This window comes from Hirundo rustica, chromosome 16 (assembly GCF_015227805.2).
Source record: "Hirundo rustica isolate bHirRus1 chromosome 16, bHirRus1.pri.v3, whole genome shotgun sequence".
In the NCBI taxonomy this organism is placed as follows: Eukaryota; Metazoa; Chordata; class Aves; order Passeriformes; family Hirundinidae; genus Hirundo; species Hirundo rustica.
In genome coordinates this window covers 7,547,176-7,562,472 of record NC_053465.1, presented here as the reverse complement: position 1 = coordinate 7,562,472, position 15,297 = coordinate 7,547,176, and the positions used below count along the sequence as shown (strand labels likewise).

The following is a 15,297-nucleotide window of genomic DNA, read 5'->3' as shown; positions in this document are numbered from 1 at the left end:
TACTTTTGCATTTGATTCTTACACGTTTGTAGCTTTGCTCTTCCCAGACTCCAAGGGGGAACGGGAAGGAGTTTCTGGGGAGGTAACGGGTACACAGGGATACCAAAGTCTGTTCTTTCGTGACTTGGTGCCTCACTGGGACACCAGTTCCCCTCCCAAAGCGTTCCCCCACCAAAAGCTGCTCAGGAGGGAGGGATTTAGGGCTGGAGGGGACAACGTGTGGCTCGGAGTTGTGCCCGTGGTCCCTGCGCTCTCCACCCCGTTCTCCCTCTCCCAGGACATACAGCTCTCTGTTGTTTCCCCAGATTGCAGAGACCTATGCTTTCCTCCCGAGAGAGGCTGTGACCAGGTTCCTGATGAGTTGCACTGAGTGCCAGAAGAGGATGCATTTCAACTCCAACGGCCTGGAGCCCAAAGGTAAAGTGCCAGCAGGCTGACATTGCATTTCGCACCAGTGCCGTGCCACCCACAGCTGCCAGATACCGCCCTGCCCAGGAGATACATCCTAACCTAAGGGTTTTCCCAACCTGGGATATTCTTCATCTTAAAGCCAAGCTGAAGGAATTGCTTAAACCTGCTTCTTACATCTTAGGGAGCAGAAACAGCCTGGCTTTCTTTCTGAGCTTCCCCAGTGCCACCCAAAACATGGGTCAAAAATACCACAGATATGGCTGCAATCCACCCATGATGATGTGTGGGTGGAAACTTCAATGTCTAGAAAAAATAACCCAAAGTTTTTCCCTGGTAATTTCAGTAGTTGAAAGGCACAGAATATGTGCGAACAGCTGAAGTTTCTGATAAAGAAGCAATTTACACTAATTAATAGATAAGCACATGATCCCGAGTTAGATAATGGCAAGTGTTTTGGCAATCACGGTTACATTGTGCCTGTGTACACACTCCATTAGTGTGGCCACTGAGGTGGTTGACTCATTATAGTTTTTTTGTCCAATCTTCAGCTCCTTAGGTCTAAGAGAGAGCAGGAGTGGGAAGGAGATGGGACCAGGTTCTCTTCCAGAACAGCTGGTTAAATATTTGTGTGGGATTTTTTTCTGAATTACAAACTTGTTTTCATGATCAAGTGCAAAGCATCTAAGCGATGTCGGTTTCAGCCGTTAAAATTGATTCTTAAAAAAAATAAACTGCAGGGAGTTGGTCTGTTTCAAAAGTGGCAAGGCAAAGTGGCTCATTTGGCAGCTCTTATCAGGAAGGGAAGCAGAATTTAAGAAACAAAAGGCCCTACAATAGAGAATTTCTAGTATTAAATACTAATTGCCAGCTGTTTACTGCTGGGAGCAGAGCTATGGACATCCCAGAGGTTTTGTGTGCATGGATTATGTGCCATCTATCCAAAGGTAGTGACTGAAATGCTTTTTACTCATTGCATTTTCTTAGAAACTCTCAAAAACCTCTCCCAAATAACTCCAGTTGAATTCTGATAGTTGAAGCTCCATTACCACAGCACTTCCCACTCTGCCAGCTAAGGGCCTGATCCCTCTTTCCAATTACATCAAGGAAAGTTTTGGACTTTGACCTTGCTGGGAGCAAACCTGACCTTCACACTGATTGCACCGCATCCAGCTCACGGACGGAAGGGGTGACGGGACGAGTCAGGCCAACAGGGATGTCACTTGTTGGCTTCACCCACGCCAGGACACCTTCCTAAAAGCCTGGCAGTAGCTGAGCTGACAGTGCCAGAGCTTGGGATCCCATTTCAGGAGGCAGCTGATGAAAAGGGTTGTTGTCCCTTCACAGATTCACAGAGTGGTTGGGTTTGGAGGGAACCTTAAAGTTCATCTCATTCCATCCCCTTGCCAAGGGCAGGTACACCTTCCATTAGATCAGGTTGCTCAAAGCCCTGTCCAACCTGGTCTTCCTTCAGGGGCTTCCACCCACCATCCTGCATGTCCTGTGCCTCTCCCAGCAGCACACACCTGTCCCAGTTCAGAGGCAGCTCAGGGAACACCCGGTTCTGGATATCCCCCCAGCGTGGTCCTGGCTGTGGGAACCATGACCAGGGCTGATCCATCTGTCCTGAACACGTTTATAAATTAGCATCAATTATTGATTATTTTCATAAAGCTTCTTCCCTTAGCAGTGCTCTTGAAAATAAATCAATCAGGAATACAATGGATCCCACAGGTAAAAAGTTCCCATTCATTCCCACCAGGAATGAAAGGACAGAGGTGCTTCTCTGCCTAAATAGCACCTAAATAGTGACTAAGTACATGTGAAAATGCATTGAGTAGATTAGATAAGGTTGCTTTTACTGGGGAAGGGTGTCTGATTTCACTAACACGTATTCAGGAATTTATCAGGAGCAAATCGCCTAAAAAAACCCACTGGGGTCGTAGAAGAATTTCTGAGGTGTATGCACGTGCATACACACATAGAAGCACATAGAGGTAAAGTTTAACTCAGTAAGATGGCAGAATTTGAGTCATGCCCATCTCTTTCTACTTCCCTTGTCCATGAAACAAATCTGAACACATTTAATCTGTGATCACAAAAATCCCTAATTAGACATATCTGACATCAAACCCTGCGGGGCACACACATCATTCATAAAAGCAAATTGTCTCGCTTGTGGGAAAGTTTGGACGTCACTGGACTTCGCTGGCATCTCTTTAGAGTGTTATTAAATTAGGAGTGATTCTGGTGGAGTGATAAAAATGTGGAGCTAGGTTCAAAACCATTTCTGCCGGTTCCATCTGTGTGTCCAGCATGTGGGGCATGTGACAGAGATAACTGAAAAATGAGCTAAAGGATTCCAGGAGCTTCCTCTTGTGACATAGGATGTGAGGATTGTTCCCGTGGAGCCCCCCAGGCATTTTAAAACAAAGGTTTTCTTTCTTTTCCAGATAACTAAGAAAAAGGGGGAAAAAAAAAAAAAAAAAAAAAAAGGGTTGGGTTGCTTAGGCTCAAACCCTTATTGGTGCAGTTGCATAAATTCACAGTAAATTTGTGGCCTATAGTGGGATTGTTCCAAATTTACATCAGGATGGTTTCAGGCAGAATCTAAGCACTAAAAGATCACTCACCTCCCTCTTCCTCTCCATCTGAAGTTGCAGAGCTGCTCCTGTTCAGCTTCATTCATCTCTGCAGAGGTGAGCAGTGGAGTGGGAATGGCAGGAGAGCAACTTATCATCCTCAGAGATCTGAGACACTCACCTCATCCATGCCTGTGCTTCAGGAGGGAGCAGCTCTATCTGTGTTACTCTTAGCAAAGGCTTTCCTTAACTCTTAGGGACTCAGCCAGCTGGGGAAGGTGGCAGGTGTTGTTCCTGTGAAATGCTCCCCTTGCACTGGGATTTTAGCATCTTTTCATCCGTGCACAGCAGAATAAGGGTTTATTTGGGGTGTTTAATATATAGAGACAGAGAAGTGCTCCTAATCTGTAGGTCAAAGCATGACAGAGGCTGCTGACATACAGCCATGAGAAAAGATGGAGGAATCAGTTTACAAGGCTCCTAAAAGCTTTGGACCTTCATATTTGGGCAGGTTGATGGCTTGAGTGGCACTAGCCACCCTTCCCTGCACCCACAGGCAGGAATGCTCCATCTGCCCAGGAATGGACTAGATGAGCCTGAGAAAAAAACATTGTGTTTCCATGGACCCAGCCAATGTCTTGATAGGGAAGATTTGCAAAGTCCTTTGTGATGTTTAAGTCAATTACAGGCCGTTTTGGGGTCAGGTAATTTCTTAATCAGACATGATAGGTGTGGTGTTTCCAGAGGTGTGGAGCATCATCAGGTCCGCTGAGTTTTGGCAGGATTTTTTGACACTCAGCATTTCTGAGAAGCCCAGTAGGATTGGGTTGATGGCTTTTCTGAGGTGCTGTAAAACATTTTGTGTAGGCTCTTTTTCAAGGGGCTCTGTCACGCATGCCTGTGAAACCAGTGACGCCAGAAGATGCAAGCCAGCCAGGGAAGATTCAGAACCAGGAATGGGAATGTTCCACCATGAGTTCACCTTCAGCTCCTGGGAATTCTTCTTCCCCCGTTGCTGCTTAAGCTCCCAGTCCAGTGGATGCTACACATCCCTTCAGCATGTGCTGGAAGGCTGCATTAATTCTCCAGACTTGCATCTGCCTGTGCTGAGGGCAAAGAAATCTTGCTTGTAGCCATCAGCCATCCCTGTGGACAATGGCAGCTTTCCTCCTGGACAAACCCACTGCATGAGCCTGAAAATTCAGTGGTAGAACAGATCATTCCATCAGCCTTCATGTTCTGTGTCCTGCAGGATCCTCAGTGGTGGGGCAGAGCAGGAAAATCTTTCAGAATTCAGAGAAATCACTCAAAGTTTGCTTTGTGGGGACTCGGCCTGGCCAGACAGAGCGATTTGCAGGAGCATCCAAACCTGGAGCCATCTCTAGAGCTCGATGTGATGCAGCCAGAGGAATCAACAGGAACAATTTAAATTAAAGATCTCTAAAATTAAGTTTGTGTTTTAATGAGGATGTTAAAAATAATCTTCATCACCAGACAGAGATACTTAATACGTCGCCTTAATGTTAACTCCTACCTGAGGGAATCCCAGCAAAATAGGCAAGACTTTGCAGTGCTGAGGCAAGCTGCAAACAGATCCTTGTTCATCCCCCCCTGCATGAATCCCATGTGCATGGAAGTGCTTCTGAGGCTTCAGCAAGACTCAGTTTCTTCCTCAAGTTTGGGCGACACTGAAAATTATGTATTATGTGTAGTTTTTTTCACAGGTGACAGCAATGCTTGTTTTCTTTTTATTTTTTTTTCTTTTTTTCCCCAAGACAACATCTGTTCTGTAATTATGTTCTTGGTGGGGTCATGTTCTTGGAGGAACCTTCTCTCAGCGGGTGGTGGCTCTTGCCAGGGATTTGAAGTTCTCCTGAGCACCCCTGAGTACCAGTTAGGAGAACACACCCGCACCTCCCTCCCCTAAATAAAGCTTCTCCTATGTTCTTCAGAGAGCGAGCCGCCTTCCTCCTTGGTTTCTGGGATCATTGACTACAACATGCCCCTCACCTCCACCTACCTGAAGCAGATGAAGCTGCGGGTGATGAATTCCCAGGAGCAGGTGAGTGCCGTGCCGGGCTCTGCCTGTGCCGAGGGGCTGAGCGGAGCGGTGGGGAGGGGCACATCGACTCCGAGAGGATGTTTTTGGGAACGGCCGGTTTGTCCGAGCTGCTCGGGCTCTGACCAAGTGCTGGTGCGTGGAAGCCGGGAGGCGGCGCATCCCGGATCTCCTGGCTCAGGGGAAGCTGGGCTGCTTCAGAGTTGTGGAGAGGGGCAGAGATGGGGTTGATTGAGTTATTGCTTGTAACAGTTCTGCTTGTTCTTTAGACATACGGTTCTTCTGAGAAATTGTTTAAAAATAAATATGGCAAGTAGTAATTTGTTTATCTCCCGCTGATGTCTGGGAGCTTTAGCAGATGGGGTCTGAAGCCCAGACCTGGCTTGGGTTGCTCTGGGGCTCTCTTAAACTGCTCAGCAACTTGAGGGGGTTCAGCTGCCGCCGCTCCGCTCCCACGTCAAAGCGGGACACGGCTCCGTTGTTTGGTGACAGTGTTAAGCCACTGGATTTTGCTTTGGGGATGTATGGGGCACCCTGGCACAGGATTATACCCAGGCTGTGCAATTTTCTGAAGTTCTGCAGCTGCAGAATTAGCTATGGGAACCTCTGTGCACCATGGAAACAGTCTATAAAAAGAAAAGTATGTTTTACTTGCTCCCCACAATCTGCACTGGAAGCCAGTGCTGGATTTTGTTTCCAGCACACTGAAACCTGAACCTGATTTCACACATTGCTGCCAGTGGCAAGATGTGACAGCGTTTGCATGGTGCTGTGGTGGAAAACACTGCTGGGAGTCTGAGCACCCGATGGGGGTTTTTATCCAGCAGCTTCCTAAAGGGATGTGGGTTAGAGCATCCCTGCCAGAGTGTAAAGTGCTAAGTGTGGGTTTGCTGGAGGGATACCGAGCTCCTCCATCACTTCTCTTGTGAAACCTTCTTGCTGGAGGACAAAATGGCATCTGGTGGGAAGCACCTGTGTGTCTCAGTGCTTTTTCCTTTGCACTTGTTCGACACTCGAGTGAGTTTCAGGATTTGTTTCAGGTGTTGAAGGGTGAAAGGCTGATGTGCCAGGTTTTGTGCTCACGGTGGGTCGGGCAGGAGAACTGTGGACAATCTGGGGGCCAGCTGAGCTGAGCTGGGCTGTGGACATGGAGTGGATGGGTGTGCCCCTTTGTGCCGTCTGATTGCTACTTTGGGACCACTTCTGCATAAACAGGCCAACGTGTTCCAACCACCGCTGGGTTTTGCGCTGTTTGCTGGGTCTCGGTGCAGCTCCTGGCAGAGTGGCACTGGTGTGGCACACCCTGCAATCCTGTTCTTCACCAGGGTCGGGGGCTCAGGGGCCATGAAAGCTGGCTGTGCTTTCCAGCATTTGAGGTGGTTGTTTCAAGTTAAGTTTGCTGCATACAGAGGGCTTGAGTGGTTTGACTTGTCACCATTTATACATTTTCAACCAGTTCCTCTTGGCTCTGAAGCTGCTTGAGGGAAGTGTGCAACAAGACCTTCATTAAACTCCTGTACCCAGTTTAAACAGGTAGCAAACTGGCCTTGCAGTTTGATCTTAATCCCAGCATAGCAAACCACCCAGAAGCTGGGAGGTTTCAGTGGTGGATCTTGAGTTTTCGAGCTGCCTGCTTAGGGATGCTTGTTTTGAGAACTTTGGTTGATAATTCAGAGTTTGTACCCTGAATTTTTGTGCAGCGGTCTGCACTGGAACTGTCACTAGATCGATATAATGTGCTGCTAACATGAATACTCCTGAAGCTTGTAGGGATTGGAATAGGAGTGTATGTCATGCAGGAACAAAAAGGGACCAGCTGAGGCTACCAGCAGTTGCTGGTTTAGATCATAAATCAAATGGTTTGATGTTATTCCCTGCCTCTAAAGTTTTCCTTCTCCCGTGCTCCTGTCGTTACACTGTAGCACAGCTTTCGAAGCTTTTCAAGCCCTAGCAGCCAAGGGAAAAACCTGTTTGGAAGAAGTTAAATTTGCTGGTCACTGTGTTACTGAACCTGATTCCTGAGAGCAAAGTAAAAAAAAAAGATCAGTCCTATTGCTCAGACTTCTGAAGCATTGAAATTTTCCATCATGACAAAAATCGGGAGAGGATTCAGATGGTTGGACCTGCTGGGGAAAATCCAGCAGGATTTGAGTGCTGTCCCTTCTGACATGGGACATACCCCATTCCCCTGGGGAATCAGTGGAATTATTTAGGTTGTAAAGATCTTCAGGATCATTGAGTCCAACCATTCCGCCAACACTGCCAAGCCCACCACTAAACTCTGTCCCCAAGTGCCACACAGACGTGGCTTAAATCCCTCCAGGGATGGTGGGCAGCCTGTTCCAGGTCTGGACAACCCCTTTGGTGAAGAAATTTTTCCTAATATCCAACCTAAACCTCCCCTGGTGCAACTTGAATGAAAATAAGTGCCATACTCCTGAGACAGCTGTGGCTGGACCTGGAGCTGTGAATGCTGAGGCTACATGAAGAAAATGAGTGTAATAATGCCAATAACAGGGGTCAGTTCCCTCCACAGGCATTCCCCTCCTAATTTTATTCTTCATACTTTGCACTGGAAAGGGAACAGGGCCATCCTTTTTTTTTTTTTTCCTGGAGGAACCTGGCAGCGTGTGTGGAGCCTGGTCTGTGGAGCACAGGCTGTGTGACACGGGCTGCTGCTCCCCCTTCCCCAGGGTTAGGGTTAGGGATGCACAGTTCAGGTGCTGCAGCTTTTGGAATTCCAGGTGTTTGCCAGCTGAAAGAGACCTCTAAAGACAGTGGAAGTAATTCTGACTTTTATGCGAATGCAAACCAGGCAGAAATTACAACGTGCTTTTAAAATATGCAGATACTCCCTGCAAGTGTTTTATCTACCAGCATATCCAGGCTGCTCTCACTGAGCGCTGCCATTGTGCCACTGTGCTGCCTTCCTCTCACTAACGTTTGATGGTGTTAATAGAAATAAATTAAGCAACGGAGTCGTGTTTCCCTTGGCTCTGGCCAAAAGCAATTATTTGTATGCAGCAGCACCAGGAGAAACTCGCTTCACTTGGGGTAACAATGAGTGAATTTATGCCAAAGTGGCCTTTTAACTCCATCATTCAGGGGGGGAAAAAAAAGTGCATGTAAGTGTAATCTATTAGTGCTGCTAAGCACATCAGTATTAGGGCAAGCAGTGTCTCCAGAAGGAAGCACAGCCAGAAGAACCTTAAAGAAAACATTTTATCCCTGCTTAGGGATAAAAAACTGTCAGAAGAGAAGCTCTTTACGTGGTTGCACACAAAATGAAGAGTTCCCACAGAATCTATTTCTATGTATTTTTTTGGAGTCAGAACATCTGTTCTGGGACAGTGGAAAACAGCAGAGACCCGTATTGCTTATACTGAGTTCAGTAGGACATGCAGGTTCTTCTGGGATGGGAATCTTCCTTTATCCCCATTTTTTACCAGTTCTCACATGAGTGAAAAATCAGTCCCCTTACCCTTTCCAGAGTGCTGAATTAGCCCCATTTCATGGTATCTACCCAGGCATTAAAGCATCTCTGAACTGCTGACCTTCCCAATCTAGCAGCAAAAAGGAATGAATAGAAGATATTTGATATTTATCTATAATGATCCTTCCACCTCATTTTCAAATGCTAAATATTAGCATTTTTAAATGATTGCTTATTCTATTGCAGTCATTTTTCAGACAATCTTTTCTGTGTTACTCAACCTCAGCCTTGGATTTATTTTTTATGCCGCTGTTGGGCAGGGTTTCCACTGGTGACAGGAGGAATAGAAAGATTTTAAGAGGACAAATCCCAGCACTGAAATGCCAGGCTCTCTCTCTCTCTACTTCAGAGTTGTTGCTGCTACCTTGGCAGAAACAGTCCAGGGCCGGGTAACCAGGTTTAAATGATACAGAAACGTTTTCAGAAATTGCTTCAGTGACTGCTGGCAGAAGGTCACGCAGTCACTGAATGGCAGGAGCTGCTCTTGGATGGGAAATAGGAAGAGTGTTTTTCTTGTTGCTATGGCTTTGCTGCACTGACTTGTAAGTGTTTGAGAGGGACAGAGCCTTGTCCTGCACCATCACACATCCCATCCATCCAGTAATTTCTCTGTAAGCCGGGAGTGTGTGGCAGTGTGTGGATGTGAGATGGTTTTCAGGGCATTATTTCAAGCAATGTTTTAGCTCAGACAGCTGGATAATCCCTGAAGGGGGGCACAGAGGCTTAAATCCCACCGATGTACATGGAGTTGGTCTTGTCTGGTGCTGGTGAGGATCAAGCCTCTGCAGGATTTGAGAGCTCACGGAGCCTCATGACCAGAGGCTGGTTGGCAATGTGAATTCCTCCTCCTTTTACCCTGGTCTACCCATTACTGTGCTTGCTCAGTTCAGTGTCTCAGAGGCTCTGAGAGCAACTAAGATGCATCTTTCTTCCCCTGGCAGCTCGCTCACTTCCTTTTGCTTTGGAGTCATCTCCAGCCAGTCCTGGGGCTGCAGAAGGCAGGGAGGGGAGCCTGCAGCCACAGAGGAGGGGACACTGGGCTTTTATTTTCAGTCTGTATGTTCAGTAGTGAGAATTGCAGACACCTCATTCCACCCAGTCCAGAGACCAGGAACAAATTTGGCAGAGCTGGCGGCTGCTGGGCGAGCCCTGGGACCTGGATTTAGTTGAGTGTCTCATGAAGGCATCCTGAAGAAACACTGTATTCACAGAGGTGAGGAAGGCAGAAGCAGGCAGTACTTGAAAGGAAGTGGGATGATGCGTTTGCATCACATGAGGATGATAAGGTACTTCCCAGTCCCTTAAAGAGGGTGTTAAACATCTCAGGGAATAAATACCTCTTGATCAACTTGACTTGAGCTCTAGATAAGCTCTCATTCAAGAGACTTTGTCTCGCTTTGGGGAGATCTTTGTTTCCTGCTGCTAATTTTTAGGTCGTTTTTTGCGCACTAGAGAAGTTCCCTGAAGGCACCCTTGAGCGCAGAAGGGACCACTGGCCGTAGGCACAGGGAGACACCGGGTTAGGAGCAGATTTCCTCGCTGCTCGGCGGGCTCAGCTGCACAGCCCTCTAGTGGGGACAGAGCTTCTGCCGCCGGGAGCCGGCTTTGCCTGGGAAACTTCGGATCTGCTCCGAACGACAGAGTCACTCCAGGCAAAGCCGGGTCCAGCTGTCACACCAGCGTTCTTTACTGGCAAAGATGCTTTAGCGAAACTTCCATCCTTGGCCTAACGGCTCATGAGATGCAGGAGGTCAGATGACCGATGCATTTAGCCTGGTTTCACCCTGGCGTGAATGGGTCGCTTTCAGTGAAGGGCAACTCGTTTTTGTTACTGGGAGTTAACTCTGGCATGCCCAGCTAATAAAAACTCGGGAGCTTCTATTTCCCGCTGTGTGGATCTGTCAGTGCTTTTCCCAGTGTTCCAGGTGAGCTCTGTGTTTGTTCAGGGTGACGTGTGCTGCGAGCAAACAGTGTGAGACCAGCGTGGGCTGGCTGGGGTCAGTCCTGCCACTGTAGCTTGCAGTGAGAAGTGATGCCAAGGCTCTGACTCCTGGCTGTTTTGGGGCTAATCATGCTATTTTCTATAAGAAAGGAGGTGGCATTGCCCATTTATAGTGGTGCTGGGGACAATTCACCCCCCTGAACTGCTCAGGTGTATTTAGCTGCTGCATGGACAGCTCCAGTCCGTTCTCATGCACCGGTGGTCCCTTCCCCACTCTCTCTTCACTTCCCTGTGGTGTTGTGCAGCTCAGCTAAGGTCCTGGACAAGGGGCTGGACGATGTTCAGAAGTTTCTCTGGCTCTTGGTGGAGCCGTGGTTGTCATGCAGGTCCACCCATGGGAAATTGGGAGTGATCACTCCCCACCACGCACACCTATCCTGGTGCCTGCTATCTGGTCTCAGAAGCCTGCTACAGCCAAGCTGCATGAGCTTGTGTCTGGGAACACTGAATAAGCAGGGCCAGAAGCCACAGTACCTCTCTTTAATTCCTCATTTCTTCCCAGTACATTCCCTGTTTGGTAAGGAGAGCTGCTGCCCATTCCCTTGTGTGTTGACCAGCATCAAAGGCAGCAGTTCCCAGTAGAACTGGAAACAAGGTTTTGGTTCAGGGCCTGTAAAGTGGGGCTGGGAAACATTTCCAGGGGAAAAAGTAAAGATGTCAACCTCAGAGTGATGAAATAACACTGTTGCAACATCCATGGAGTGGTCTCATGGATCCAGTTGGATCTGTCCTGTTCCTCTGGATAACTGTGCGTGGTGGGCTGTTCTGCATCATCTCAAAGCTCAGGTGCTGACGTGCTGTACAATGACTTTGATCAAGTCACACAAATGGCTGTTTCTTAATTGCCTTCTCCCTTTAAAAAGGGGATAATACCTTAGAGAGACTTCTGAGGTCTTGCTCACTAATAAAGCTCTTGAAGAGCTTGGATGGCAACTACTTTGAGAGCACAAACTGTTATTAATGATTTCCGTTATTACAGAAGATGAAGCTGTGTGGTTCAGCTTTTTAACCTTGAATTGTGTGCTTGCTTTTGTTTCCGCTGCTGTTCAACCTGTGCGGGCAGGTTTGCACCTTGTCTGCTCGCACACACCCCTCAGGCTCACACCAGGAGTTGTGTGTGCACAGAAGGAGCTGAGGAGTCAGTTTTACTCACGAGGATAGATTCTGAATCGTGTGGAATGCTTGAGAATAGCCAAAAATGGGTTTAGTGAGGGTTCTGTTTATGGTTAGTCAATTCTGATTTGGGGGGCCAAGGGATAAGCTGTGAGTGTTGTCCTCACTGTTTAGAGCAGTGCAGACATTGCTACTGGGGCTGTGGATTTGGGCAGTGGAAAGGAATGTTGGGGGATATTTGTCTGTCAGGGTCCTGTCCCTTCAAACACCCATTCCCTGTGCTCCAGAACAAGGAAATTCTATCCACAGAAACAACTCCTTTTCTGCTCCTGTGTTTGGCAGTGGCGTACCCTGTGAAGTATGGAGCTGCATTTCCTTTCCTTCTCTTGGTCTTGGCTCCTGGGAGAAAAACCCTTTTATTCATGCCCATGCCAGATGCTAAGTACTACTACTTCTAAGGAAGGAGTGATCAGGATGAAGTGGGAATACAGCCCCCTGGTCTGTAATGAAATTTCCGAAATCTTTACCCTCTTTTTTTTCCCTGACTCTGCTCTGGATGGCAGATTAGGTACGGTGTGGATAAAAGCTGTGTCTGTCCCTCATGCCATGCCTTCCTTCAATCCCTCCTGCCCGTTTCCTTCCTGGCCTCGCCCCCGAGGGAATCGCATTTCATTGCTTATTCCTTAGCAGGGTTTGATGGTCACGGAGAACCCAATGCAGGAGGTCCCGTTTGTTATTTAACCTACTTTTCAGAGGCACAAGAACATCAAGTGACTCGCACAAGGTCGTCCATGAGTCAGTGACTCCTCTGGCGTGATGGCCAGAGCCTGCAGTCCCTGCTCCCACCACTAGATCCCTGTGCCCACAGTCCACAGCACCACAACCATTCAATTAAGCTCCTGCAGCGCCTTAAATGTCGTGTATTCCCGGGTTTGACAGCAGTCCTGGTATTCTTGTGGAGCCTTGCCTTAGGAAATGACAACAGGTGAGGTCAGGTCATCGTTAGCGATGCCCTTGGATGCGTCACTGCCTGGTGCTCGGGCAGGCTCTGCAGTGTGGGTGCTGTCACAGCTGGGACATGGCTCTTCCCAGGACATGCAGCTCGGCTCTGGTGGCATCCAGCAGGACCCTGCTGGACCAGCACAGTTGGACAGGGAGCCCCAGGCTCTCTGCATGGGCAGATCTGTGTCCGTGTGAGGGGGCTGGCAGGTAACAAGAGGTAATGAACACATAGTGAAGAGAGAGGGAAGGAAGCGACTTATAAATAATATATTTGATGTATATTATATATAAGATAGAGTAACAGCAGCACTGGTTTGTTACGGTGTGCGTTTTTTTAATGTGTAATCTCGTAAGGCACTTACCCCCGTTCCTGACAACTCGATAAATTATTATTACCAATTCTATATCTAATTGCCAGTTATTTCCCCCTAGACAGTTTGAATCCGAAAATTACCCACTAGAAAGGCGCTTGGTGGGCTGCTTCCCAGAGCTTCCCTGGCTGTTTCTGGAGGCAGCCCCTCTTCCGCTGGTGAGCCCCACTTCTGCCAGCCTCATGACCCCGCGCACTGGCACAAACAATGGCATTTCTGTCGGGCTCATGACCCCTCTTGTAACAGCGGTGACCCCCCTTGGGGTCAGGACCCCTCTCCTGCACGGGGAACAGCTCCTGCCCAGCAGCTCTTGCCGAATGGCTCTCCCTCCTTTGCTCCCTGTGCGGACCCGGCTGTTCCACACTAAGTTTGCCGATGTGAAATTTAGGTTAATCCATTTCCAAAGTGGATTAAGCTAACCCACACAAAGGCACTTAGTATAAAATAAGAGTGTCCACATGGTGAGGCAGCATGGAATAGTGACTGTGCTTCAAACCCGCATCCTGGCCGGTTTGTGTTCTCTGCAGGCTCACCAAACGGAGGGGCAGGCGCTGCGGTCCCAGGGGATGTGCTCTCCCAAATGGCTTTAAGCCGGTCTAGCTTGAAGCCAAAGGAAGTGTAAGGAGTAAACAAAGCCCAGCAATGGGAAGGGGTTAAAGCCCGTTCCGCTGAGGTTCTCGGCAAGGCTCCTGTTCACCTTAAATGGTCAGGATTTTATTTTAGCTTCAGGGAGGAGCAGCGGCCATGGAGCTGGAAGGGAGTGCAGAGAAGGCCCTGGGCTGGGGGCTCACAGCCCGCTGCCCTCCCAGCCATTCACTTCCTGCAGAAGGCCCCCAGGGCTCCTGCTCTTGCCTTTCAGCCTCTGGCTCCATGATCATCGTGGAGGGGATGGAATTGTAGTACTGAGTGATGCCCATTTTCACCTCTGGCCTCAGATCTTCCTGAGGCACCCTCTTTCCTTGCCGCTTCCCTGGCAGTGAGGTGGTTAACGCTGGAACAGATAACATCATAATTGGACATCCGCACTAACAAGCCATAAACCCAAACCTGGCAGTTCCCATCCTGGTTCTGGCACCATTTCTGGTATCAGCCTATTGCAGACTCCACACTGAACTGCTACACTTGGTTTATTTCATAAACCATTTTCTTTGTGACCGTTAAATAGCGAAACATGAGGTGGGCTGGGGAGGGGGATGCTGCAATGCTGGCACCCATCGCTGTGGTTGGGATCACCATCCCAGCACGGTGATCCCAAACTAAGTCAGAGGTCATTGACCCACTGCCCTCAGAGCCTGGGAGCGGGTACCAGTCTGGGGGATTCCGGGACCCCCAGCGCTGCCCTGCCAGAGCTGGGGCTCAGCATCCCCATCCTCCCGCGGGTCTGGCAGCCGGTGCCCTGCCCAGAGCCGTGCCGGACAAGCCGCTGTTTTCCCAACAGCCCTGCTCCACCGTTCAGAGCCTGCGGCGGTGGGTGACGGTGCCGCCGGCAGCGCGGGGTCCTTCTGCTCCCGCGGAGCGAGGGAGAATCATCGGGAACAAAAGGATTCGGCACCGCGGCACCCACCGCGCGGGGAAGGGGCTGCGGGACCCACCGCGCCCGTGGCTGGCCGCGGGGGCCCCGCGCTTGCTCCCGCGCACGGGCGGACCCAGGCACGGAGCTCCCGAGGGTCCCCGGGCCGGGCCGTGACGGGCGGCAGCCCCCGGCGCTGTGCCGAGCGGAGGGTCCCCGGATCGTCCGCAGCCCCGCGGGCCGTGCGGGGCGGAGGATGCCCGGGCGGGTAGCGATCCTCCCGGCCGATCCGTACCGTGCCCCGGCCGCGCATTCTCGCGCTCTCCGGCGAGCGCCCGGCCCTGGACATTGTCTCCTCCCGGGGAAGGGCCCTCCCGGCTCTCCACAATGTGCTCTTCCAGGCGCGGCTCCGCGCCCCCCGCCGCGCCCGGCCCGGTGCGCCCGCCCCCCGCGGCCCCGCTCCCCTTCCCCCGCCGCCCCCGCCCCCTCCGCCCGCGGCCGGGCCCCGCTCGCCCCCCTCCGCCTTCCTCGGCCCCCCCCCCCCCCCGGGAGCCGGGAGTGACGCGCTCCGCAGCGCCGGCCCCTCTCCCCGGGCAGCAGCTGGCTGTCAGCCTCTCCGGAGCGCCGCCAGCCCGGGCCCCCTCCCTCCGTCCCTCCGTCCCTCCGCCCCGCGCTCCCCGCCGCGCCGCCGGGCTGGCGCAGGCCGGCAGGCCCCGGGCTCCGCTCCAGGTAAGCGCCCGCCCGCGGGGGGCTCCGG

General features: G+C 50.4%; 1 protein-coding gene across 1 annotated transcript in view; it reads left to right on the top strand.

The window, feature by feature from the left end:
- NOL4L (nucleolar protein 4 like) overlaps positions 1 to 15,297 on the top strand; it is a 59,534-nt gene that overhangs the window by 21,090 nt on the left and 23,147 nt on the right. The window contains exons 3-4 of the mRNA XM_040080057.1: positions 306 to 417; positions 4,943 to 5,052. Of these exons, the coding sequence (XP_039935991.1) occupies positions 306 to 417; positions 4,943 to 5,052 (222 nt within the window). The remainder of the gene's footprint in view (positions 1 to 305; positions 418 to 4,942; positions 5,053 to 15,297) is intronic.